Consider the following 26,573-nt stretch of genomic DNA (forward strand, 5'->3'; position numbering starts at 1 on the left):
TGGAGCCCTCCGAATCAGATACACAAGACTTCCATTTTTCAATCTCAACAGAGCAGATGGAGCGGGACAGGAAGCCAGGTTTCACCAAAACAAAATGAAAAAATCTGGTTCATTTTCAGAATAAAACACTGTGTTATCACCAGATCGTATTTCACTTAACTACAACAACAAACTGTCATGATGAGCGGAGCCAGGCCTTGAGTCAACAGGTCCGAGGTTTTCAGAGGACCAGAAAGACAACATGGATGAGGAGAGGAGGAGGAGAATCCTTGATTTAGTGATTCCTGCAGAAAACCTCGGTCCCATGACTCCAGCTGTTCGGCTACGTTCTGAAAATGCAGCCGGTGATTCGTGATGGACAAGAGTGCAAGAGGACGGACAGGACACAGATCTGGTGGCAGTCAGACTGTACATTATGGCCGTATAGTAAGCAATGTTTATATAAGGATATATGACATTTCTAGAGTAGAATACATTCACTGCTCTGTGAAATGTTTCAGTCCCTCCAGACACATCTTTAAATCACACAGTGAAACGTATTTTACACAAACTTCCTTTTTAATCACTCTTTTCTATTAAAACATTTCTGGAAGTCTACAAAGCAAAACTCACACACACTCAACAAACTTAAAGGAAGAAGTTAAAAAACAACATGCAGTTAAAACAATCAGTAACACGTGCATCGCCCACGCGTGCTTTTTTTAAACAATAAAAATTAAATAAATCTGACTCATCTACATCTCACACGTCGAACACTGGGCATCAGTTACAGATCTGAAACCAAAGAGATGAATCATTTAAATAAAGCTGAAAAAAGAGAAGACTGATCCCAGTTGATAAAATGACCTACTTACAGTTTGACACTTGATCAGGGATTTGTCACACCTCTTTGTTAAAATGGCATTGAATTGAAAGTAAATGCAAGATTTCTGGTGCTGTACAACCGGCCAGTTGAAGAACATGAACAACAACTTAGTGCTTAGTCTCTTGTTTGGCTGCCATTTAAACATGATGAATCAGTGGCCGCCCATCTGTCGCCTCAGATCTGCTGTTGTCTGGTGGAAAAAGTCGAACAAGTCAGAGACCAGCGGAAGACAGGTTTAATCATCAGGCAGCCGTTCCGATGACTGGGATTTCTTTATCCGGCCAGTTTGTGGATGTTGCTGATGAGTCTCCTGCTGTACTCCCTGTGGTCGATGGGTTGGACTTCCACCACAGTCGCCTTCACTCGAGCCTCGTCCTGAGGAAGCAAAAGAGACATCTCGGGTCAAGTGAAGTGCTCCACTGGTAGAAACACATGTCTAAAGGCTGATTTATACTTCTGCGTCTCCCCTACGCAGCAGGGGCTGACGCGGACTTGAGCCCCACATACTTGTGCGTCGGTGTGTCTGTGTGGCGCAGCAATTCTCCGCCAAAACACTAGAGGGCAGTGCGGTCTCTCTGATTGCCGGTCGCCTGCTTCCTGCCCCGCTACGATCTCTGTTTACTTTTCCACAGAGTTTCAGAGCGTGTTATGTTAATCTACAGCTGATACATGTTGCTGTTTATCATACAGACATGATTACATAAAGAATAGAGAGAAGGAGATGAAATACGCGGCCGATGTGCGGCCGATGTCCGGGATCCCGGAAGTGTTGTAAATGCGGGAAATACAAAGCCGCCGAGCGGACCAATCACAGGGCTTGCGGTCCGCGTCGGCTCTGCGGGGAGTTACATTTTGGAGGAGGCGCACGTCAGCTACGTGCGTAGGCCTCGACGTAGATACGGGAGCTACGCGGACCCCCGGCGTAGGGTACGCCGTTGATTCAACGCAGAACTATAAATCAGCCTTAACTTTAACCAGATGAAGCTTGGAATTTTCTTATGAGAGCAGAAAGAGACCCTTGTGTTTGTTGTTCCATGTTTTGCATGGGTTGACTGGACAGCCGAAACAGATGTGAAGTAATTAGCAATACTAAACTGAACACACTGAGCACAACAGTGTTCATCCATCTCCAAACAGTAACCAAAAACAAAGAGTCTACAACAGTCTAATTTCAGTTCCTCTGGTGATCTCAGTCCATCAACAATTCTTCTAGCCTCTTTTAAAGTGAAATGTCTCTCTGGTGTTGTGACAGTCGCTATTTATGACCAAATATGTGAAAATAACAACAAAGACATTTGCTCCTATAACTCCTTTGGGCAATCCTCACCACCCAATCTGTGTACTTTGCATCGCCCGCCAAGAACTTGCATCTTTAAATGGACTTTTCATGTAATTCAATCACACAAAAGGCTTTTAATTGCGTTTGGTGGGAACACATAATGCATGGAAGGAGCTCTATTGATGTCACCCATTGGTTTGTGAAGTCTATCGTCAGTGGGCTGTCGGAATAGCTGACTCAATCTAACATTTGGCCAATCCATAGACTGTATAATAAATGGACACAGTATCCGTGATGTCACCCATCTGTTTCTGAAGCCCTGTTTTGAAGCAGATTATCAGGGGGATTATTTTGTGATTGGAAATGCTGAACTTAACCCTCTATCGAGCTAGAGTGAGGTAAAGAGGCAAGCCTTTAGTCTTTTTGCTAACAGCTTCAGGGTTCCCGTCTGTCAATCAAGTCAGCTGTGCCCTTATTTGGGCAAAACTCGTAAGTTTGCATCTTCAAAAATAACGAGTAATGAAAAAATGTACCCCGGACAGTGTGTGCAGATAGATGAATGAGCTATTGAGACATGAACTGTTTTTTGAACCAGGCTGTAAACATGGTTATTTTTTTGAATGGGTGTGTATGTGTTTTTTGGTGCTTCTGGAGCCAGCCTCAAGTGGTCACATGAGGAACTGCAATTTTTAACACTTCTGCATTGGCTTCATTTCTCCAGAATGGAGGCTACCGCTACTATTTTTATTTTCATTTATATTTACATATCATGTTAAGCTTTTTCCCTTTATTTGCTTCGACAGCTCAAGAGAGAGAGAAAGAAAATGTGTAGATGTTGTGAGAGAAGACGGCACCAAATCATGTGGGGACCGGGAATCAATCGTGCAACCAGTGGGATGAGGACTGTAGCCTCTGAACATGTATCACCTGCTCTAACAACTCGGCTAAACTGGCACCTGATTTTGAAGTTTAATATAATTTTTGATGGTGATGGATGTTTTAAACAAAAACTACATGATCAAATTAATAAATAAAATTTTTATAACCTGCTTCCAAACATCCTGTGCTCTGCCTCTAGCACTGCATATTAGTACCTGTGTCAAATTTGCACTCTCTCTCAGATCTACGTCACTTTGGACGAAGTATCTGCTAAATCAAATTGTAACATTAATGTTTGTAACCACCAGGTAGGTGTCACACTCTGAGTTACAACACAGTCTTTGTTTACATTTTCCGCAGCAAATATTCAGAACAAGTGATACATTTAACTGTAACAAGCAGAGATCAACACAAAGTTCCTCACAGTTGCTTTAAAGGTGACATATCATGCAAAATCTACTTTTTAATGGTTCTCTACCTGAAATATGTGGCCCTGGCATGTCTACAAACCCCCAAAAAATGATAAAAATCCATTCTGCCCCTGTTCTGATTTCTCCACCTTTCTGTAAATGTGTGTGAAACGAGCCGTTTCAGACTTCAGTGTTTTTGTTACGTCACAACAATATCCGGTCTGTCACGGAATCAGAGCTCGGAGCTTGTTCAGCCCATAGACTGTATAAAATACAACTCAACCCCTCCTCCGTTTTTCATTCCCTGCACACGTGTGCTAACAAGGAGTTTAGGAGGGAGGCATGCTAGTTGTAGGCTGTCTTAATAATCACAAAGGTCGGTTTTACTCCCCACGTCTGCAGATTTGAAGATCTAGTGGATGATTTTTATTTATCATGGAAAAGTGCTAGCGCTGGTAGCATAGCCACATTGCTACATGTCGTAGCTGTAGCTGTGTACCAAGACACACGTCGACATACTGACAAATAAAACAACAAGAAACACAAAATCTGTGACCAATCCTTCAGAAAGGTCCCGCTGCCTTTCTGGCAAAGGTCGGTTTTACTCCCCACGTCTGCAGATTTGAAGATCTAGTGGATGATTTTTATTTATCATGGAAAAGTGCTAGCGCTAGTTAGCATAGCCACATAGCTACATGTTCGTAGCTGTGTACCAAGACACACGTCGACATACTGATAAATAAAACAACAAGAAACACTAAATCTGGGACCAATCCTTCAGAAAGGTCCTGCTGCAAGCGCCTCTCTGTCAGGATCAGATTCTGGATCAGATTCAGAGGGTTGAAGTAACGCGGGTCTGTGAGCAGCCGTGTATATTCAGCCAACATGTAAACATTAGATCAACGTGCTGGAGAGCTGAGGCCACATCCACTTCCTGAGGGGGCGTGGTCAGAGAGAAAACAGACTGTTCTGAGCAGGGCTGAAGAAGAGGGCTTTTCAGGCATGCCAAAATCTGATTTCAAAGTTTTTTCTGAGCATAAACTTTAAAGACATGTTTTGGGGACCTCTTAGACCAATATATATTGATGAAAAAAGTGTGATATGTCACCTTTAAATAATAAATAATACAATATTAGATGCACCTCTTGCCAACCATAAGGACCTCACTTCTGACCCATTGCTTCATAGTACAGATTTATTTTGAGATAACAATGATTCATTAAAGGATTTATTTAAAAACAAATAAGCAAAGAACCTGCTTGACGACAGTGAGACACAAGCCGAGCTGGCCCGGAGCTAATTAGACCAAATCTGACACGACAACATTTCAAATGTAGAGAGAGAACAATACACACCGGTGATTGTAATTTGTTCAAGGAAAGGAGTGTTTAAGGTCAAATACCCCTCCTCTCAAAGTTAACACTGGCAGGATGTTCTGTTCTGGACTGTGTTTGCCTCTTTTATGAATCAACAACATAAACACTGGTAAAAACAAGTGTTGTAATTTGACTAAAAAGTAGTATTATTCCTTTTTAATGACTGCATGGTAAAGCTACAGCACATAATTGTCGTGTCACCCAGCTTCAACCATTTGATAAACTTCAGTTGGATGTCTATTATCATATCTAATCAAGTATTGAAGCATGAAAACATAAAGCCAAAAACTCATTTCCATTACAATCACAGGCGCTATAAGGAGTGTTAATCCGGAGACAATTCATTTATCAATTAGCAATTCAGCCTGCACAGCCAGCACCAAGGATTTAACATTTGCCCATTATCTTAGATGTGATTCAGCACCTCTATTAGTGTTTTCAATTTGCATCTACCTGGTGATAGCAGGTAAATTAAAGGAAACAAGAGGGCACTGAGACAAAGGTTCCACTCGACTAAAGGTGACAACTTATACAAAAGTAATTCTCTATAAAGAGACGAGGCAGGAAGCTTCATTTAATGAGTGTAGACTAATAATCTAATCAGATCAGGGGAAGCGATTACTCAGTCGGCAAAGAATATCCCGATGATATAACTCAGCGTTAACGCAGGGCTCAGGTGAGGTCTCTTTTAACTCGACACACATCTGTTTGTGGAGCTTCAACCTCAGAGAAGTTCTCTGCTGTAGTGAACAATATACAGTAAGCATACGTTACATGAGTTTCCCTGCTGAGATATATGAATAATGCAGTGATGAAGCATTATAATACACTGATGGGGAGGATGTTAATGAGATTTATATTAAATTTACTAATGTACTTCCAGCCTGGAGACAAACTGGCCGTGTAGAGCCACATGGCCACAAATTTATATTAGTTATCAGAAATATTACATTGAATAGCTGCTACCTTACTGGTATCATGCATTCACCTTCAGCTATAAATAATCTTAACCCTTTTACATGCCTTCACTGGGACCTGAACGTGATGCTGACACGGCCTCCTAAGAGAGTGGTCCGTTTATGAAATATAAATGAAGGAGTCAAGAGTGTGGGGCTTTCAGTCGGATAACTTGAAGCTGGAACATACAGGTTCCCTTCTGACACTTGTGTATTCATGGTGACCAGATGAACCCGTACGTAACCTAATGCTGCAGAGCATCAAACATGGAGTTGCTTCAAAGCCTTGCATATATATTCGGTCTCAGCACATGTGTGTCTAACATGAGTCTGGTCCTGCTGGAGGTTTCTGCCTGTTAAAGGAAGTTTGTCCTTGCCACTGTAACTTGCTAAATGCTGCAAAGTGCTCTGCTCATGGTGGATTAAGATGAGATCAGACTGAGTCTTATCCTGTCTTGATGTTGGGTCTTTGTCAATAATAAAACATAGAGTGGTCTAGACCTGCTCAGTTTGTAAAAGCATCTTAAGACAACGTCTGTTGTGGTTTGGCGCTATACAAATAAAGATTGATTGATTGATATAGACTTAGACTTGGTCCAAAACGCTGCAGCTCGAGTACTGACTAGAACTTGGAAAAGAGAGCACATCTCTCCAGTGTTAGCTTCTCTAGAATATAATTTAAAATCCTTCTTCTGACCTACAAAGCTCTTAATGGTCAGACACCTTCATATCTTAAAGAGCTCATAGCGCCCTATTACCCTTTTAGAACACTACAATCCAAACATGCAGGCCTGCTCGTCTAACCTACAGTCTTTAAAAGTAGTATGGGAGGTAGAACCTTCAGTTATCAGGCACCTCTTATTTGGAATCATCTACCAGTCAGGGTCCGGGAGGCAGACAACCTCTCTACTTTTAACAGTAGAGAAACTTTAAACTTTCCTTTTTGATAAAGCTTATAGTTAGAGCTGGATCAGGCTTGGACCAGCTCCATCCTGTCTCATGCCTCCATCTGCCTATCACTTACTTTAACTCCCTGTCCCATTAAAGTTACTAACCATAGACCTTTCTGGAGTCCCTGAGCTCCCTTGTCTCGTAGGTTCCTCTGAGTTGTCTTCTACTATCCATCTCATCATTATCATCTCTCTCTCTCTGTTATTCTCCTCCATCCCTCTCTCCAACCCCAACTCTGTCTCAGCAGATGTGTGTCTAATATGAGTCTGGTCCTGCTGGAGGTTTCTGCCTGTTAAAGGAAGTTTGTCCTTGCCACTGTAACTTGCTAAATGCTGCAAAGTGCTCTGCTCATGGTGGATTAAGATGAGATCAGACTGAGTCATGTCTGTAAGATGGGACTGGATCTTATCATCAACACAAATGTAAATTAAATGTGTATGAATAAAGGTGCACACAATGAAAGCAGTCCTGCAGACCAAATCTGATCTTCACCATCATCTAAAGTCCATTTACTCCTCCTGTGACAGAGGGATGTGGGTCTCTCTCGACTACTGGGAACTGCCAAACCAGGATACTCTCCTTCCTCTTATGAAACCACCTTAATGCAATATGAGCAGCTACTGCATGAGGCAGAATCTATTTGTGTAAATGTGACAGTGTGACTGGACGGTGCCTTGACTGTAACTCTAAAGAAGCTATTCATACTTTTGAAACAAATGCTCCTTTAAACACCCAAAATCCTCTTTCAGTGTGGAAGAGCTCTGCTTTACATAAAAGTGCCATTCAATTAACATCAGCCATGAAAACCTCCAAGCATCTAAATCTTTGAAAGTCTGACTGTATTTCTTGTGTGTACAGAGGTAAAAAAAAGTGTTGATCACTGCAACTGTAACGCATCTTTTATAAATTATAGGCAAACACTTCCAAACAGTCAAAAAAGCAAAACAGAGTCTGAAAATGAAAAGAAGCAGAAGAATCAGCAGCTGTGTGATCTAATATTTATAGTTTATGGCAGTAGTTGGTAGTGTAACTTCTCTGCATTGCACCAAAACATAAAAAAAAAAAAGTTTTCATGCAAGAAGTTCAAACAACAACTTTGAAACATGATCCCAAACACAGTTGTTCTCCCTTCAGTGTGTCCTTGCTGCAACAACAACAAAAAAATGACAAAGCACACATTTTGTAACTTCATTAATCCTGTTAAGCTCTGACTTTTCATTAAATTGTTCTATTTCTAAGGAAACACTGTGGCGGGCGTCTGATCTTTTCCTCTTGTGTCACACTCACAAGTCTACAGGAAGGAAGCGAGGCTGAGGTTTGAAAGACGAAGAGGCAGTGAATCACAGACGCTCCTGTGTTCATCTTTTTGAATTTGAATCCCTGGAACTCAAACTTTGACAAACGCCCACTGACGATAAATTTGGGGTACGCTGATGAGCCTTGTGTTTGGTTTGAATCTGTTCAGCGCTCATTATCTTTGCTTAGTGCACAACATAAATGATAAAGATGTCATTGCTCCTGTTTGGCTCTGGATTGACTCTTAGATCTTCCCTCAACACGACATAAATTACATTAAATCAATGGGTTAATTAAAAAAGGTGCAAGACGTCCTCATTTACGAAGGCAGCTTTCCTAGAAATGTCATATTGTACATCTTTGTGAGATTCTATGTAAATAATCCTTCACACTGTTATAATTTTTACACTTTCTTCTCCTCCTTGAGTATCTCAAGTAGAACATTTGATTAATTCACATCTAATTCTAATTCTCATTTAACACATTTAAATTGATTAAAGAACCAGAGCGCTTTACACACGTGTGTGCCAGTGGAGCTGTAGATTTTTGGTGTTGAATATTAAACATTGCTTTATTGACCTGTAATCTCTCTGCATTGAATTCAGACATGCAGGTTTTAATGAAAGTTGCTTTTATAACTTGTAATGCAGTTCACTAATGAGCTGTTGGATTGCACGGATTTGTTACAGCTGGGCATATTCCCAACTTGCTTCATGCTTGGGGGAGCAAATTGATCAGTCAGCTGGTTGTTTTGAAGTTTAGAAATGTGCATAAAGCTACTGTAGATTACTTGAATAAAGCTTATAACGCTGTTGACTGAGTTTTGTAAGTTGCACTGCAAATAACTTGCATTCAAATTGTGATGACTGTAAATATTCATTCATCAGAGGAAGATTTGCAGATAATAATCATGCTCCAGAGGGATAAATCATTTGTTTTGAATGACTCAGGAGTATTCCTGTTTTAAAGTACAGAAGACAAACTTGCATCAAATCCAGGATATAAGCTGTATCAGTATTTGAGATGACGTCTGTTTCTCGGGGTCTCCCAGAGGTAGAAAAGGTTTAAACTGTGGATGTTAACAACACACTTAAGAATGCACTCAAACATGTTTTTTGTTTCGGATTTTCCCCCACGTGGAACAAACATCATGTGGTCTCATATTTCATTCAGCTATGAAGGACGTGTTTTATGTTTAAAGCTTGTTTCCATGTGGATCAGCTATTTAAAGGCATTGCGCTCAGCAAGACGCTCAGTTGGGGGCTGCAGCTGTGCATGGGGGCGCTTCTCTTCTCTGCCGCCGGACTGATTATGACCCGGTTGCGCTCCTGACAGACAACTGACCAAAAACACATGCTTCTTTTTCTCAGTTAGAATAAGTAGACAGAAAACTGGACACTGTGAGTGTGAAATGTGTTTCTGTTCAGTTCTCTTGTTGCAGTAAATCCACATGTTGTAGTCTGAGCTTTCACTTTATATAAATGTATGTCCGTGGAGATTAAGAGTCTCCTCCACACGTTGATATTCAGCATGTTTAACATTTTGTACGCCTCAGTATGATCCGTAGCTATTCAATACTGTCAGTTATATAGATTGTGCTGCTAAGGAAAATTTGATTTAGAGGAAAAAACTAATTTGGCATTGTTTTTCACATGGAAAACGTCTAATTTTTGTTTCAATGATTAATCGATTGTTGATTCTTTTAACCTACAAAGCCCTTAAAAACCAGTCACCCTCGTATCTTAAAGAGCTCATAGTGCCCTATTACCCCTCTAGAACTCTACGCTCCCAACATGCAGGCTTGCTAGTTGTACCTAAAATCTCTAAAAGTAGTGTGGGAGGTAGAACCTTCAGTTATCAGGCCCCTCTCCTTTGGAATCATCTACCAGTCAGGGTCCGGGAGGCAGACACCCTCTCCACTTTTAAGAGTAGACTTAAAACTTTCCTTTTTGATAAAGCTTATAGTTAGAGCTGGATCAGGCTTGGACCAGCTTTTGTCATGCTGCTATAGGCCTAGACTGCCGGGGGAACTGGCACACTGACACACTGGGATCCTAGCTCACCCCCTTCCCCCCAACCCCCTCATCACTTACTTTAACTCTGCCTGTCCCATTAAAGTTACTAACCATAGACCTTTCTGGAGTCCCTGAGCTCCATTGTCTCGTAGATTCCTCTGAGCTGCCGTAGACGTCCTCCTGCTGTGGACGATCTGGACTCCAGCTGATACGGACGTGCTGGACTCCAGCGGCAACAGCTTCTACGACTCGTCTCATCACTATCACCTCTCTCTCTTACTCTCCTCTATCTGTCTTTCCAGACCCAACTCGGTCGAGGCATGATGGCTGTCTAACATGAGTCTGGTTCTGCCTGAGGTTTCTGCCTGTTAAAAGGAAGTTTTTCCTAGTTTTTCCTCACCTCTGTAACTAGCTAAATACTGCGATGTGCAATGCTCATGATGGATTAAGGTGGGGTCAGACTGAGTCTTACCCTGTCTTGAAGTTGGGTCTCTGTTCATAATTTGACATAGAGTGGTCTAGACCTCCTATGTTTGTAAAAGCGTCTTGAGATAACGTTTGTTGTGATTTGGCGCTATACAAATAAAGATTGATTGATTGATTGATCATTAACATTTCCAAAGATCAATCACGGAGAACACTTAAAATTGACATCCTAGTTTTAACTATAGGTCACAAACTGGCTGATCGCAGTCCGAGTCTGGACCCAGAAGCTGTCCCATACCTACCCCCAAAACAGAAGATTATGATTTGAAACCTGACGGGGTGCTTCATTTTAACTTGTGCAGCTTTTACAGTCTATATGGGAGTGGTTTAGAGGATGAGGAAACATACAAACTAATTGCAGGAGAGTTCAGCCATCCCATGTGATACTCTTCAGCCAATCAAGTCTGTGCAATCCAGGCGGTTAACATTGTGACTATACAGTTCAGACAGATGAGAGAGTTGGAGACAAGTTACACATGAAAAGGCGATAGAAAGAAAAAGAAAGCAAGTGATACAGGAATAGAAAACAAAGGGAGGTATATGTTTAGATATTGTTGAATAGTTTTTGAATCGTACTGAATTCATTTGAGTTGCATGCAGATATATCCCACTGAATAGTTAGACATTATGATCTTCTGGAACTTTGCTTCAAGACATTTTCTCAAACTCTTTAAACTTTAGTTGGATACCCCTGATCTAAACTATCCTCCTGTGTAGCTCTATTTGGTTCTACTATAGACCTGCTAGCTTCAGGTACACCTTCAAAAGTTGCGAGGTAGGAACCTTCGTAGAGACGCACCAGCAACTGGTGCTGGTCACTTCTCTTGAATGAACCTTAATCTATCAGCACTTCACAAGATTCATTTAGCTGATAGCGTACCGCTGTTTTCTTTAAATGATGACCTAATAAGGGAGAACAGCAGGGAGCACTGGTGTATAGGACGCTGGTGCTCCCTGCTGTTTTGATGACGAATGAGGTACTAATGGAGCGTCTTATACAACACATTTCACGGTATATTCAGAGGCACATTACTGGTTTAAAGTTGTATAGGAACCAAATCATCAGTTTGTTTGTTTTGACATATTCTGCAGAAACTTTTTGTTTTGTGGGCTGTAATGAATATCACAGCATCTGTTAACTTGATAAGCAGCACTGGTGTGCTGACTTTTTGCAGCAATTAGATAGTGGAGCTCACTTCACTGAAAGATATGAATGTTTGTTAATAAGACTGCAGTTGCAGAAATCATTAATTCCATATTACGTGTTTAACTTTTTGGAGTTGAAGAGTTCAAGAGAAACGTCTTCCGAGCTCTGCGTGGCGTTCCTCGTAGGTTTTCTCGAGGTCAGGATGCAGAACCGTTCAGAGCTCATGCTACATCTCAATCATTCCACTCAGACTCTCGCGATGTGCCCCAAGAAGCAAATTAGCCTCTGAATAATTAAGCTAATTAGGCTTAGACAGACAATAGCAAAATGCTAATTAGCGCCTAATTAAGAGCAATGAATCCACAGCTGTATTTGTTTTTCTGTTATCCAAAGCACACAGGCTTCATAACAAGTCCCTCGTCATCCTGATACTAATTGAAATGATTTTAGATTTGTGCTGTGTGACCGACATTGTGTTGTGATTATTTTGCACTCCACACGTCTTGTTATGTGGCTTTACATGATTGGTTGTTGCTGCTGTTACATATTCATTGACGGCGAGCTGCCAGTCAACAAACAACAACACAAACACGTATCATTATTTAAAATACAGAGGGGTTTTGAATTAATCTAAGAGTGTTCTTTTCCTTTTGTAGATTTCACTGCTAAGATCATGACGAGCAGACTCCACGAGCAGCTTTCTTCATTTCACTATTTACCAGGCACCCTTCTGCTTCTGCCTGCAACCAGCTCTTCTTAAAGGTTGCTGCTAATCAGAGCAAAGTTTGTGCCAATCAAAATACTAAATCTGTAAACACTGCGGGCTCTGCCATCTCTTCATTTTGTAACCATCAGACTTCATTTGTCACCATCATGACAAAGAAGGTGTTACTTGGATCTGACAAGAACAAAATCCTGTGGGCTCGGAAAATATTCACTGCAACCATTTCCAAACCGCAGTTTAAATGACTGAAGGTGGTCTCTGTTTTTATGAAAGACACTGCTTTAACTTGTAATCATGCTCTGGAGCTGGTTCCCATTCTGTGGACTTGATTGTGAAATTGACCCTAAATGAGACCATTTACTGTTTTTCTCCTACAATGCTACAATGGTTGTTTTGAAAGCTCTTCTTTTTTTCCAGGACCATTATTAGCGCTGGGGAAAAAAAAGGAAATGCCTGCTGGTGTATTTGTTCAGAGCAGCGATAAGACAGCTGCTTGTAACAGACGTGCAGAAGCCAATCAAGGGTCGAGGTTTCCAGCGAGGCAGAGTGCACTAAAAAATACTCTCACAGCTTGCAGGACAATGATGAGCGCCATCACAAGTCATTATAGTCTGCTCTTTTATTCCTGGGAAACTAAATTGCATCGCATTGTATCAAATTCTATTGTGCTCCCTGTTTTGTGGGTTTACTTACGTTGTACGTCTCCAGCTTGACTCGGTTTTTAAAGATGTGTGAGGTGAAGTTGACTCTCTGAAAGACTTCATCAAATGCAGCCTCATCCTTAGAAACACACACAAACACAAAAACAGGTGTACACAAAGTCAGGGTGAGGAGTTTACAGGAAGTAGTTTGTTACAGTTAACCCTCCAAGCAGAAACACAGAGACGATTTTCTTGTCAGATGGGGACAAGCTGGTTTAAGGAGAAGTGTGTGTGTGGTTGAGAATTGTGTTTGCGTGCATGCGTCTCTCACTGTGTCTCTGAGCTGTCCCAACGTCTCTGCGCTGTGACCTAAGAGGACCTCAGCTGTCTCCTGGAAGCATGTCACCCACTGGTTATCCCCGAAGTCCGCTAAGTTGGCCTGAGAGTCAGACAGGGAGACAAGATGATGAGGGGGCCAGAGATTATTCATGTCTATATGTGATCGCACAAGTGGCAATATTCCTCAAAGTCAGCAACACTGCATTAATGATGTGCAGCGTGAGCACTTACAGAGAGTAGCAGTCTGTATTTGAAGTTAGGGTACTCTCTGTTACACTTCTCACAGCGGTAGAACCCGTTCTGCTGGTCGATGACCTTCTTGTTGCAGTCGTCAGAGGGACAGGCCGGGTACAGACAGTTCTCCTTGCGAGTGTACACGATCGTCGCCACACAGCTGAAATAGTCCGCCTAAGAAGAGAGGGAGATAAAAAGGAAATCTAATTACAGGAACAGAGCAGCAAGATCAATAAAAACTTCCAAATCAGGTCCAGCTGCTGCAGGTTGATCATCTACAGAAGCCTCAGTTCATTAGCAGGTGCTGCTCCTTTAAATAGCACTCTGCTGAAGACGCAAATCAAGTTACAAGCTGCAAGAATCTTCAAAATCTACATCATGTTATTGCAGAAAACTTTTTGTACTGGTATATTTAATTACACACCAAACCGGTAGTTTCCGCCCGTACTGGGATAATTATATTCGGAACATAATTTCCAAAACACTGCATTAAATGTACCACTTTGAAAACTGGAGCTGCAGCAGTGCAACCACCCCCACCATCGCTGTGAGAGAAGACAATGTAACAGTATGATTCACCAGCTCATTACCATTGGCCCTCGAAAAGCATGATTCAAGTGGCTGAAAATGTGGCGTATTGATAGAATACAAGACAACAGCCGCGGGAGGAAGGAAATGATGATAGAGGAAGAGTCAGGGCACCGGTGTGATGGATCATCTTGCTCCCCTGTTAAACTGGCAGCCCTCTCCCTCTGCGTGTGCTGAATATGTTTCTTGTAGTACGAGAAGATGTTAAAAACATGAAGAAAGGCTGGGGCTGTTCATCTTGTGTAGCTGGCAGTGCTCCATTAAAATTTTAGAGTAGACCCATCTCAGGTCTTTTTTTAGGAGTCTTGAGTGAAAGCAAGATGTTTTTAGTTGCATTTCAAATGAGGAGTGAAATAATTTGCATGAAGAGTTCAAGCTCACACGGCTGAGCATGAAACGGTCTCTTATTTGAGGCTTTGTGAGTGAGGTTAGTCAACTCAAACACAGCCAGGTGCAGAACTACTACAGCTAGGCATTCCCATGAGGTAACTACTTACTCCCTGTTTTAAACACAAACCCTTCATGGTCTGTTATTTTTATTGAGTGCAGCTTTTTAAAACCTCAACCCTTCCTGTTAGAGGTCATAAAGATGGGTGCTAGTTTGGCTCAGTGGTTAGATTGTGCACCCCATGTTTGGAGCAAAGACTGTGTAATTAATGGATGTAGTATCCGTGACGTCACCCATCAGTTCCTGAAACGCTGTTTTGAAGCCAATCGTCAGCAGGTGCCATATTGAAAACGCTGAACACAACCAAACTTCGTCCAAGTTAGTACGATACGATACATTATGATACGATACGATATGTTATGATACGATGCAATACGATACATTACTATACTTTATGATACGATACAAAAGGTTACGTTACGATACGTTACAGTACAATACGATATGAAACGAAACGATAGGATATGTTACGATACGTTACAAAACGTTGCAGTACTATGCGTTACGATACGATATGTTATGATACGATACATAACTTTACGTTATGATACGATACAAAAGGTTACGTTACGTTATAGTACGATGCATTACGAAACGATATGTTATGATACGATGCAATATGTTAAGAAACGTTACTTTACCATACGTAATGTTACGTTACAGTACGATGCGTTTCGATATGATTGTTATGATACGATGCGATACGTTCCGATATGTTACGTTATGTTACGTTATGATACATTACGAAACGATAAATTACATTACGATACGATATGTCACGAAACCATATGATACGAAATGTTACGATGTTACAAAATGTTACAGTACAATGCGTGACGATACGATATGTTATGATACGATGCAATACGTTACGAAACGTTACTTTACAATACGTAACGTTACAATGCGTTTCGATATGATTGTTATGATGCGATGCGATACGTTACAAAACGATATGTTACGAAATGTTACGATGTTACAAAATGTTACAGTACAATGCGTGACAATATGATATGTTATGATACGATACGGAACGTTACTTTACGATACATAACGTTACGTTATGATACGTTACAATGTGTTTTGATACAATATGTTATGCTTTGGTGCGATACGATACATTGCAATACGATACAAAAGGTTGCGTTACGATACGTTACAGTACGATGCATTACGATACTATATGTTATGATGCGATACGTAATGAAACGTTACTTTACGATATGTAATGTTACATTACAATACGTTACAGTACGATGCGTTTCGATATGATTGTTATGATACGCTGCGATAGGTTACAATATGTTACAATATGATACGTTACGAAATGATACATTATGTTACGATACGATACAATACGATACGTTACGATACGATATGATACGTTACGATTTGATGTACTTTATTGTCCCTGTTTGTCTTTGACATCAGTGGTGCAAATGTAACCTGCTCTTTAAAAAATCAAATAGTGCGAGGTCAAGAGGCGGGCCTTTAGCCTTTTCGCTAACAGCTACAGGGTGCCCGACTGTCAATCTAGTCAGCCATGCCCTTATTTGGGCAAAACTCTTAAGTTTAATATCTTCAAAAATGAGTAGTTTTAAAAAAATTCACCCCTGTACAGTGTGTGCCGATAGAGAAATTAGCTATTCAGAGCTAAGCTGTTTTTGAACCGGGCTGTAAACATGTTTTTTCTGCTAGTAAGATCGTCTTGTTTAAATGGGTGTGTATGTGATTTCCGATGTTTCTGCAGCCAGCCTCTAGTGGACGCTTGATGAACTGCAGTTTTCAGCACTTCCTTATGGGTTTCCTATTCTAAGACCAGAGGTTACCACTTTGTTTGGACGCTGAAGCATCGAAGTGGTGGCTTCAACTCACACCCCTGGACCTCTGCCGCATGTCATCCCTGTCTTCTCTTCCCTGTTTCTAACTACATCCACTGTCCTGTCCTCACAATGAAGGCATACAAGTCTAAAGAGTAATCTCAAAACAAAAAGACAGAGACAGTTTTAAGGCTTAAAGAACTTTTGTCTCATTTCAACTTCCGTTATAAAAAAAAGAGGGAAGAGAGAAAGAGAGATAATCCTCTCTAGCTTTCTGCAAGTTGTTAACAGGATATAAACTTACAGAACAAGTGTATTATTAAAACTGCTGCTACTCTCTTCAAAGGTGAACAGTGAGTGGACCAGAACAAGAAACTTTTAAGTGTTTGTTATGTAGGAGGCTGAAGCTCGGTGGATGAACAAGAAGACAGGTGGCTCAGGCCGCAAAAACACAATGAGTAATCGCTGGTCCACATTAAAGAGTCAAAACCACATGACGGTGGTCGGATACGATGACCAATTTCACAACAAGCAATGTGTCCAACTATTTTTCATTCGCTGCAACAGCTGATTACTTCAAAGGGTAGATCTAATGCCCACCATCATCAGAAATAAGTGTTTCCAGAGGGCCAAGAAACTTTGGTGGAAGAACTGGAGAGAAAACTTTGTCTCGTCTGATGAGTCTCAGTGTGTTGGCGTTAAATAACTTTTTAACTATCACAATAGAATCAGCCATAAAGAATTATCATTATTTTAAACACTAAATCTTAGTGACACTCAAGGCAAGGACAGGATTTATTCACGATACACAAACAGGGACAGTTTTCTAATTCTAGTCAATAATTTAGAAGCAACATCTGAGAGTGCAGAACATATTGATTTTTGTTTTTACACATGTTTACACACAGATAAGGAGGAACCAGCCCCAGGGGAGATTACATGCATAAAAATAGCCAATGCAAAAGTCTTTGGACATACCGAGATGGCCACTTAGCTGAAGAATACAGAGGATAGTGGTGCAGTGTTCTCTATTTACACTGAAGTACAGTGAGTATCTAATGTTCTTAAGTACTGGGCATGTGCATTCAAAACAACAGAAGACATTAAGTGTGGGATAACGTATTGTTAGAAGGTAGTTATGGGAAATAGAATCCCAACAGCATGAGACAAGACCTCGACGAGAAGCTTATTTTATTGATTTAAAATGATTTATGTTTACAGTTTTTAAAAAATAGTCCCAGTGATTCCATGTCAGCTAGCGTACCATGTCAATGGATTCTTATCGGCCTTTTGCACTTGATTTAACATGAAACTGTCCTCAATCAGCTCTCCTTCTTCTCTGAGCTCTGCGGTTCACACACCTTTAAAAATAAACTAACAGATGTCACAACTTTGAACCTTGCTGCTATCAACACCACCGCTCACACTTCAAGTTTCTTTGTAGAGACCAGTAACCTAAAGTTTATCTTACCGGCTCCACTGCCGTTGCTAATATAGCTGGACCCGATCCAATGCGAAAATGTTTAATTTAGAATTCTAACCAAAACTAACATTTTAGCCACATAGGCTGTTTTTTAAAACCACCTACTATACCAGAAGTACGTACTGATTTGGCCAAAATTCAGAACGGGTGAAGAGCGAGGACAGCAGGCAGGACAAGTGACCATGACAACGTTGTTATTTATAGATTGAGGGGCTCAGTGTTCGCTTGGTCTCTACCTGCAGCAGGTGTGCTTTATGAACCAGCTCTCCTCACCTCCATGCATTTGTCTCATCTTCATTGATGATTTTTACCCCCGGTGTGCGTTAGTGACAAAGACACAACCGGGGGACGTCTGTTTAAAGGTGACATATCACGCTTTTTTCATCAATATACAGTATATTGGTCTAAGAGGTCCCAAAACATGTCTTTAAAGTTTATGCTCAAAAAAACACTTTGAAATCAGATTTTGGCATGCCTGAAAAACCCTCTTCTTCAGCCCTGTTCAGAACGGTGTGTTTTCTCTCTGACCACGCCCCCTCAGGAAGTGGATATCCCCTCGGCTCTCCAGCACATTGATCTAATGTTTACATGTTGGCTGAATATACATGGCTGCTCACAGACCTGCGTCACTTCAACCCTCTGAATCTGATCCAGAATCTGATCCTGACGGAGAGGCGCCTGTAGCAGGACCTTTCTGAAGGATTGGTCACAGATTTAGTGTTTCTTGTTGTTTTATTTGTCAGTATGTCGACGTGTGTCTTGGTACACAGCTACGAACATGTAGCTATGTGGCTATGCTAACTAGCGCTAGCACTTTTCCATGAAAAATGGAAATCATCCACTAGATCTTCAAATCTGCAGACGTGGGGAGTAAAACCGACCTCTGCCAGAAAGGCAGCAGGACCTTTCTGAAGGATTGGTCGCAAATTTTGTGTTTCTTGTTGTTTTATTTGTCAGTATGTCGACGTGTGTCTTGGTACACAGCTACAGCTACAAACATGTAGCTATGTGGCTATGCTAACTAGCGCTAGCACTTTTCCATGAAAAATGGAAATCATCCACTAGATCTTCAAATCTGCAGACGTGGGGAGTAAAACCGACCTTTGTGTTTATTAAGACAGCCTACAACTAGCATGCCTCCCTCCTAAGCTCCTTGTTAGCACACATGTGTGCAGGTAATGAAAAACGGAGGAGGAGTTGAGTTGCATTTTATACAATGGGCTGAACAAGCTCCGAGCTCTGACTCTGTGACAGAAAAGGTATTGTTGTGACGTAACAAAAACACGGAAGTCTGAAACGGCTCGTTTCACACACATTTACAGAAAGGTGGAGAAATCAAAACAGGGGCAGAATGGATTTTTTTCATTCTCGGGGGGTTTGTAGACATGCCAGGGACACATATTTCAGATAGAGAACCATTAAAAAGTCCATTTTGCATATCTCACCTTTAATATTTGAGGTTTGACGTTGTTGCCGCATTTACCGTAAATGGCTCTGCATCTGGAGCTTGATTTAATCCAGTTTGGTGAAACATCAGACACATTTAGTAAATTTTGATCAACTCCTAGTCATCAAAGATGCAGATTCGTTTCAGAGTGCCGTGAACTAACTGACTGTGCCTCAGTCGCTGTGAGGTGCATTCAGGGACCGTCATAAATGTGCAATATAGTCTCTCCATAGCATTTTTCTGTGAATCAAGAGAATTAAAATACAGTCACAGTGGCCACATGAAGAATGTTTTCTAAAAACAACTCTAATTTAGCGTATTTGCTTGCCCCTGAGATGATATTGGAGGAAAAAAGCAAGAAAAAAAATCACAATTTTCACCGCAATTTTTACAAAAAAGCTGTCGCAAATTCAGGCTTTTTGGGCCGCAACAATCACAAAAAAATTCTGCGAAATCCTGGAGGGACTGCTTAACTTTTTAAATATTGAGTAGATGCTAAAGAGGCAGTTTTGCTATCTGGTTGCCCGTTCTTTACTTCCGCTTCCTGAAACCGAAAATCCAGTAACACCTGATTCAGTGTACTGCAGAACAGATCCAACAGAACAGACATACTACAGACTACCTTCAAACGCAGTACGTAGTAAGTACTGCATACTACATTCCTTGGTTGTATGTAGCAGGCAGTTTTGAAAACAGTTGTTTTGATGCAGATGGAAACTAACAGTTTTGCCTCACCTTATGGTCTGTGGTGTCAATAAGTAGAAGCAAAAGGTGCCAGAACACTTTTCCACGGATTGATTTGACAGGACTTGTGATCAGTTTGTTTAAATTTATTCACTGCCATCAAGAGGCTATCAAGGGGTTTTGACCAATCAGGATCAAGCTTCTTACACAACCTGAAGGTCAGTAAGAAAGCAGTATAATAAAAGGGAAAAAAATAACTGTTGCCCAATTTCGGTGTTTGTTGCTTTAAGTAAGGACATTGGTGTATTTGGTTTTAAATGCTGTAACAACTGTACAGACAACTGTACAGACCATGTTCACACAGCTTAAGGCGATGAATGCTGTGAAAAAGATAATACTACTATCAGAAAAGAAAACATGCAGGACTGGTTAATGAAAATATTTTGTTATGAATTGCTTTAAAAAGCTCTTGGATGCAGTCAAAATACCAAAATATGAAAAGAAAAAAAACATTCAAACTGTGGGGTGATTAATCCCGAGCAGATGGTCTGTTCTCATCCAAATGTTTTAGTATGATTTGGCGTTTTTCTTGCACTGTCAATATTGGTATTTTTAAATCCTAACTTTGAAGCGAGCGTCATGAAAATGAAGCCGGTCTAACCGGAGTAAGGGAAAAATGAAAGAGACGCACAGGAGCAAAAAAGTGCTTCTTCCAGTGCAGGCAGGACATCTTTCAACAGTTTAAAGAATACGAATAAGCTGCTTAGGGTGCAAAAAGAAACATAAAGTAAAATAAAAATATATTCAGATCAAGCTTGGCAACGTTGGTAAAACCGTTGCCAACGAGTCAGTCCAGCTGGTAGATGCATGCTGTTTACACATCTCTATTTGACTTCCAAACAATCTTGGAACAGTTTAAAAAGAGAGCAGAGGGAGTTTGAGAATTCTATGCATAATAGATGCGAGATGAGACGAATTTCTCTCTCTGCCTCTCTAATACATAAATTGTGCTCATGCACACGCACACACACACTCTACTACCATGCAAGGTTATATGCAAAGACCCAAACTTACACATTTGCAATACAGATACAATGAGCCTGTTTCCAGTTGAGAATTTAAATGAGTGTGTGTGTGTGTGCAGTCGAACAGAATCAAATTAAAATGCTGGGATGTTGCCATAATTTAAACAGATATTAGCACCTTGAGCATCAGAACTCACACTGCTACAATCAACAGCTAAAAAGGAAAGAAATGCTAATTCCAGGGGAAAGAGGCTACTCGCTCTTCCTGTGGAGAGGCGCAGCATTCGATTTCCATAAATATAAACATAAAGAATGCACACAGCAGATGAACTGGGTCGCACTGGGAGGCGGCAACGCACATGTACACCGCTGCACGCGCACAAACACAGGTGCAGAGAAAAGGGACACATGTGCATGCACAGAAGAAGGGATGTGGCACACATGCACAAGTGAGAAACCCCAGAAAGAAAAAATCCTTTTTTGCTTTCCCCGGCGTCACCAGAGGATATTTCTGCTACCAGGAGAGCTGGCCTTCAACAAGATGTTGGAATTACAGCCAGAATTTAAAATGAAATGCTTTAAAATGCATTCTAAAACAACAACTACAAGCTAGAGCTGGGCCAGACTCATTACTAATGTTGGCCTAAATGAGTCTATCAAAGACTCTCTCTAGGACGCGGGCCAAACTTCACAAACACACGACGACTGAGCGGTGCTGTTCCTTGGTTGTTTTTTTTACAGCCCACACTTCCTGTTAAGAGTTCAGTCAGGGCAGTGGATGTGAAAAGGCCATTGTGTTCCCAGCATCCCTTGTGAGATGGATGATGCGTTCCGTTGTCCCCGTGACCTCCACAGATACTGTCAGTCAGACTTAGAGCTCTGTGACACTTTCTCCCCGCTAGCTAACACTGACTCACAGCCTCATAATCTGTCCACCCATCCATCCACCCAGCGCCCATGCCACACAGCAAGAAGAACCCCCTTTCCAAACACTTACGAAGGAGCTTTTTTTAATTAGGAGAATTTCTCCCGTAAGCAACAGCCCTCTTCCCCCCTCAGCGCTGCACTCCCATGTTTCCGCCCGCCTGCCTGCCTCATCATATTTCGCAAACTTGGGTAGATTGGAGCGCTGCGAGGCTGGAGAGGTGGGAAGGCGACGGGCGGGGAAGGTGGTAAGGAGGGTGCATGTGACGGGAAGATGCTGTCTTTCGAGGAGGGAGGGGATTGTGAAGGGCTCATGATGTTGGCAGAATGTGAAGACAGAGGTCAGTGGGATTTGGATCACAGCGATTCAATCACAACCACACCACTCTAAATAAATCCCCCCCCCTGCATTTGCGATCATCTCTCCTGTTCTCCCGGCTCCTTCAGTGGCTTCCTCGCTCTCCCCTCTGTATTCCAGCGTGTACACACAAGCCTTGGGGCAAAGTCTTAACCTTAAGCACACTGAGGAGAACCTGGAGGAGCGGTATGACTAATGCTGCACACAAAAACAGATACACAAAAACCCCCACAGACACTCTGACACTCAAATACGTGCATGGAATCACCTTAAGATTCACACACACACGCACATCTCTGATATCCTGAAAATACTTCTTTTTATTCTTATCACACCAAATCCCTGTGTCACCTCTGGCACATAAACGCAATTAAAATTTGTATGTGGAAGGGCAACCAAGTGAAAATCTACTTCACATAATTGACGTGGCTGCACATGCCAACCTTAATGTTTGTCCCAAAACACACACACACACACGCACACACATGGCTGTTTTAATTAGAAATGGCTTGTACACCTTCACATGCACACACAGAGTCACAGTCACGCACATACATGGAGGCAAACAGGTAGAATGTCAAATTAGGTTCCCTCTGACTAAAAGCTAATGAGCTGGATTCTGCTATTAGAGCCAAAGCAGCCGCCTCAGAGTACGTGATAGCCCCCCCCTTCTCCTCAAAGCAGTTCAATTACAGAAGCGGTTGGGGGGACAGAGAGAGAAAAGAGGAGGAGAAATATCAGAGCTTGAATTATTTTCACGTTCACACCTTTCATCAACTCTAAGTGTTCCTTCCTGAACCCTTTCCTCCAAACCCCCTGCTAGTTTTCCCCATCTCTGGTCACCACTCACTCCACTCCTCTTTTTTCCCCTCCTCCCTTTCCTTCCCTTTTCTGCAGGGTTGTGAGAGACAAGAGGTTTAAGCGCCTGCCTGGTTTTTCCTGCACGTATCTCAATCTTTTAAACTCCACCCGAGTTCCTTTTCCTCTGTGTTATGCCCCGTAGGCTTCCTCCACCTCAAACACATAATTAGAAGTTTTTTATTAGAAACAAAACTGATCTTGAAGCTTCTTGTGAGTGGCTTCTAATTAAACGTGAGGGATGAGGGAGACTAGCTGGAAGTAAACCCAATTAATTAAACAGAAAGTTTATGAGTGGCGTACACCGCTTCCATGCAGTCGACTTTTTTAGTGCAAAAAAGTGAAGATAATCCTCCGCGATAACACTTCTTAAAATAGGACAAGGATCAATTTCAGAGTTCTCACGTGCGCCTGCAACAATCTTTGGGTAAAGCAGTATATCTCATATGTGAGCTTCTCTATCAGACTCCCACAGCTAAAACAAGAGAACCATGACTCTAATCCATAAAGTCATAGCGAGGCACAGCCTACAGCTGCTCTCCTTTAAATGAAAAGGAGACTGACTGTGGATTTGTGTTCATCTAAAATGCTTAAATTCAAATCAGAAAGAGAATTTAAATCCATGTCTGGTGACGAAAACCTTTTCTGGTAGTTTTAAATCAGAGGTATTCGATGTAACCTCAACATGATCTAACAGAAAATATTACATTTACATAACTGTTATGATTCTGATGTTCATGATGGTCGCAGGGTTTGTTTTTAGCTTGAACTGTGTCTATTCCTACTTTGGGATTTGCAAAATGTACCTTAAAGCTGGGGTTGGTAATCAGATTTAGATACACTTTTTGTTATACTGGTTAAAATGATCTTTATATCCTGATGGTAATCAATACATGATGTGTTCTTAAAAAAGAGTGAAGAAAAGCTGCTATCTACAGCCAGAGTAAACCTGGGAAAACAACAACCAATCACCGTTTTTTGGGTGCCAAAATTTTAAACCATTCAAATCCCGTCCAGCCGTTCTGCCCGCCTCCTTCATTTCCCCAGCCTGCACTCCGAGTCTCCGTCCCCTGCCTCTGCTTCCCCTGACTCTACTGACTGCCCCTCTCGCTCGACCTTGGGCCTGTCCCCTCTGACCCGATGAGGTGCTTTGCTCAGGACTGTAGTCCGGATCAGAGTCTAAAAAGCTCTCACCATGGGGCTCTGACAAGCAGAAGAATGAATGCCATTTACTAAATCCTACAGAAAATATATATGTACTGTAGCGTCCGTCTGGACGCTGTAGGGATGACGAGCCGATTCGTGAACACGTTTAGTTTTAATAACCGGTCACTGTCGGCCGTGATCACGCCAACCAACAAAACAACAATCAATGTTTGAATGAATGAAAAACTTCTCCTCTTGTCTCTCCTCTCTCCAGCTCACACACTCTACACCTCTCCTGATGCCTTCACTGACTGTCAACACTGTAGGAATTAAGAGCATCTACACTGAACAGGTTTAACAAACAGTAGAGTTGTTACAGTATTATATATGTGTTATAACTTTTCTCCTGATATCATGTCACCAGTACAACTGGATAATGCTAGAATGACAGTTGTGAGTGCTAACAGCAGCCATGTTTGTTTGTGTTTTTAACTTTCACTATGAGAATGTTTTGGTGAGGACTGGTTTTGAATCAGTCACCATCATATGGTCGCAAGTCAGCGGCGGTCGTGCATGTGAGCGCGGGGGGGGGGCGTCGTTTTCGCTCTGAGGGAGGAGGGGAGGGGTTAGACGGAGTCATGAGGACATGCTACATTCAAATTCATGCTAGTTTTCCGAGACTGCCAACCCCAGCTTTCAGGTGTCAACTAATGCTGTTTTTTGCGCTGGCAGAGCCTATCTTCAATCTAAACAAAAACTGATTCAGCGTTTCCAGCATCAGCGTCCTCTGCGCTAAAAAAAGGCCCTTAGCATCATCTTCCTCAAACTGAACAGTGATAAAACAGAGGTCCTTCTCTTTGGCACTCAATCCACCCTTTCAAAAACAAACAACCTCTCCATCCTCATTGATAACTCCTCCATCTCCCCCTCCCCCCGTGTTAAGAGTCTTGGTGTCATCCTCGACAGTACACTGTCATTCCAGTCCCACATCACTAATCTCGCCTGCGTCCGTCTCTCTCACCCAACAGTTCTACAATTTTGGTTTACACCCTGGTCACCTCCTGCCTAGATTACTGCAGCTCCCTTCTTTTTGCTTTACCAGACAAATCCATCCATAAACTTCAACTGGTTCAAAATTCTGCTGCCCGCATCCTCACCAGAACCCCCTCCACCAGCCAAATCACACCTGTCCTGCAGCAACTCCACTGGCTTCCCATCAAATACCGCATCATCTTTAAGATTCTGTTTCTCACCTTCAAGGCCATCAACAACCTAGCTCCTCAGTATCTCATCAACCTCCTCCATACCAAAATACCCACCCGTAGTCTCAGGTCCTCCTCTTCCACCCAACTCACCCTCCCAACTGTTCGCTTGACCACCATGGGGTCGAGAGCCTTCAGCCCTGCCTCTGGAACTCTCTCCCCCCAGGGTGTACAAAATTCCACCTCTCCCAACACCTTCAAATCCCGCCTCTAAACTCACCTTTTCCGCCAAGGCTACTCACTTTAATCCATCTCTATGGGACTGGAATGAATGGTATCACACTAGCATCTTCGAGGTACAATTTCCAAGTTCAGAGTTGCTGCTAATGCTATGACACGATTTATATCAATAGTTTTTAAAGTTTCTTGTTGAAATGCATTGAATGAAAGCAAGTATGAAGCATACAGAGCATTTTAAAACAGACCTAACAGTGCTGCTGAACGACTTTCATAACCTAGCAATAGTAAACGCTCGGAGAAGCGCTCTGAAATTGAGGTTGTGGGTGCTGCCAGACGAAAAAACAGCATTAGTGGACACAGCACCTTAAAGCCTCTTGAAAGTTTAATCAAGATGTGGGTCATATAGCATGTGTGGGTACAGAAGCATGAGCCACTGGCGTAGGTGAGGCAGAGCCAAGAGTCGAGAGAATGCAAGAGTCCCACTCTTGTCGTCAAAGCCTTTGTGGTTTGCAAACCATGAAGCTTTAAGTCTCAGATTCTCAGGGACAAAAACTCAAACCCTGTGTTTCGTCTGCTCGTCTTACAACACTGACAGATTTTCTGCTCTCTAACTCTTACACACTCCACACTCGTCTTTTCAAACAGCAGCCAGCTGTCCGAGTTAGAGGAGGATTTTCTGACTGACGTTTCAATCTACTTCCAACCAAAGTTTCTTTTTTGTCAAGACCCAGCTCAGAGATCCACATAAAGAA

The 26,573-nt window shown here is 41.9% G+C and overlaps 1 protein-coding gene across 2 annotated transcripts in view; it reads right to left on the bottom strand.

The window, feature by feature from the left end:
- Nucleotides 1–539: 539 nt before the first annotated feature.
- Nucleotides 540–26,573, bottom strand: part of LOC117812885 (replication protein A 70 kDa DNA-binding subunit-like) — a 74,376-nt gene continuing 48,342 nt past the window's right edge. For both annotated transcript variants that reach the window (XM_034683872.1, XM_034683871.1), the window contains exons 14-17: nucleotides 13,596–13,772; nucleotides 13,357–13,464; nucleotides 13,078–13,164; nucleotides 540–1,240 (exon numbers count right to left, since the gene is read on the bottom strand). In XM_034683872.1, coding sequence (XP_034539763.1) covers nucleotides 1,139–1,240; nucleotides 13,078–13,164; nucleotides 13,357–13,464; nucleotides 13,596–13,772 — 474 coding nt within the window. In that variant the 3' untranslated portion in view covers nucleotides 540–1,138. The remainder of the gene's footprint in view (nucleotides 1,241–13,077; nucleotides 13,165–13,356; nucleotides 13,465–13,595; nucleotides 13,773–26,573) is intronic.

The sequence above is a fragment of the Notolabrus celidotus genome, chromosome 5 (genome assembly GCF_009762535.1).
Source record: "Notolabrus celidotus isolate fNotCel1 chromosome 5, fNotCel1.pri, whole genome shotgun sequence".
Lineage (NCBI taxonomy): Eukaryota > Metazoa > Chordata > Actinopteri > Labriformes > Labridae > Notolabrus > Notolabrus celidotus.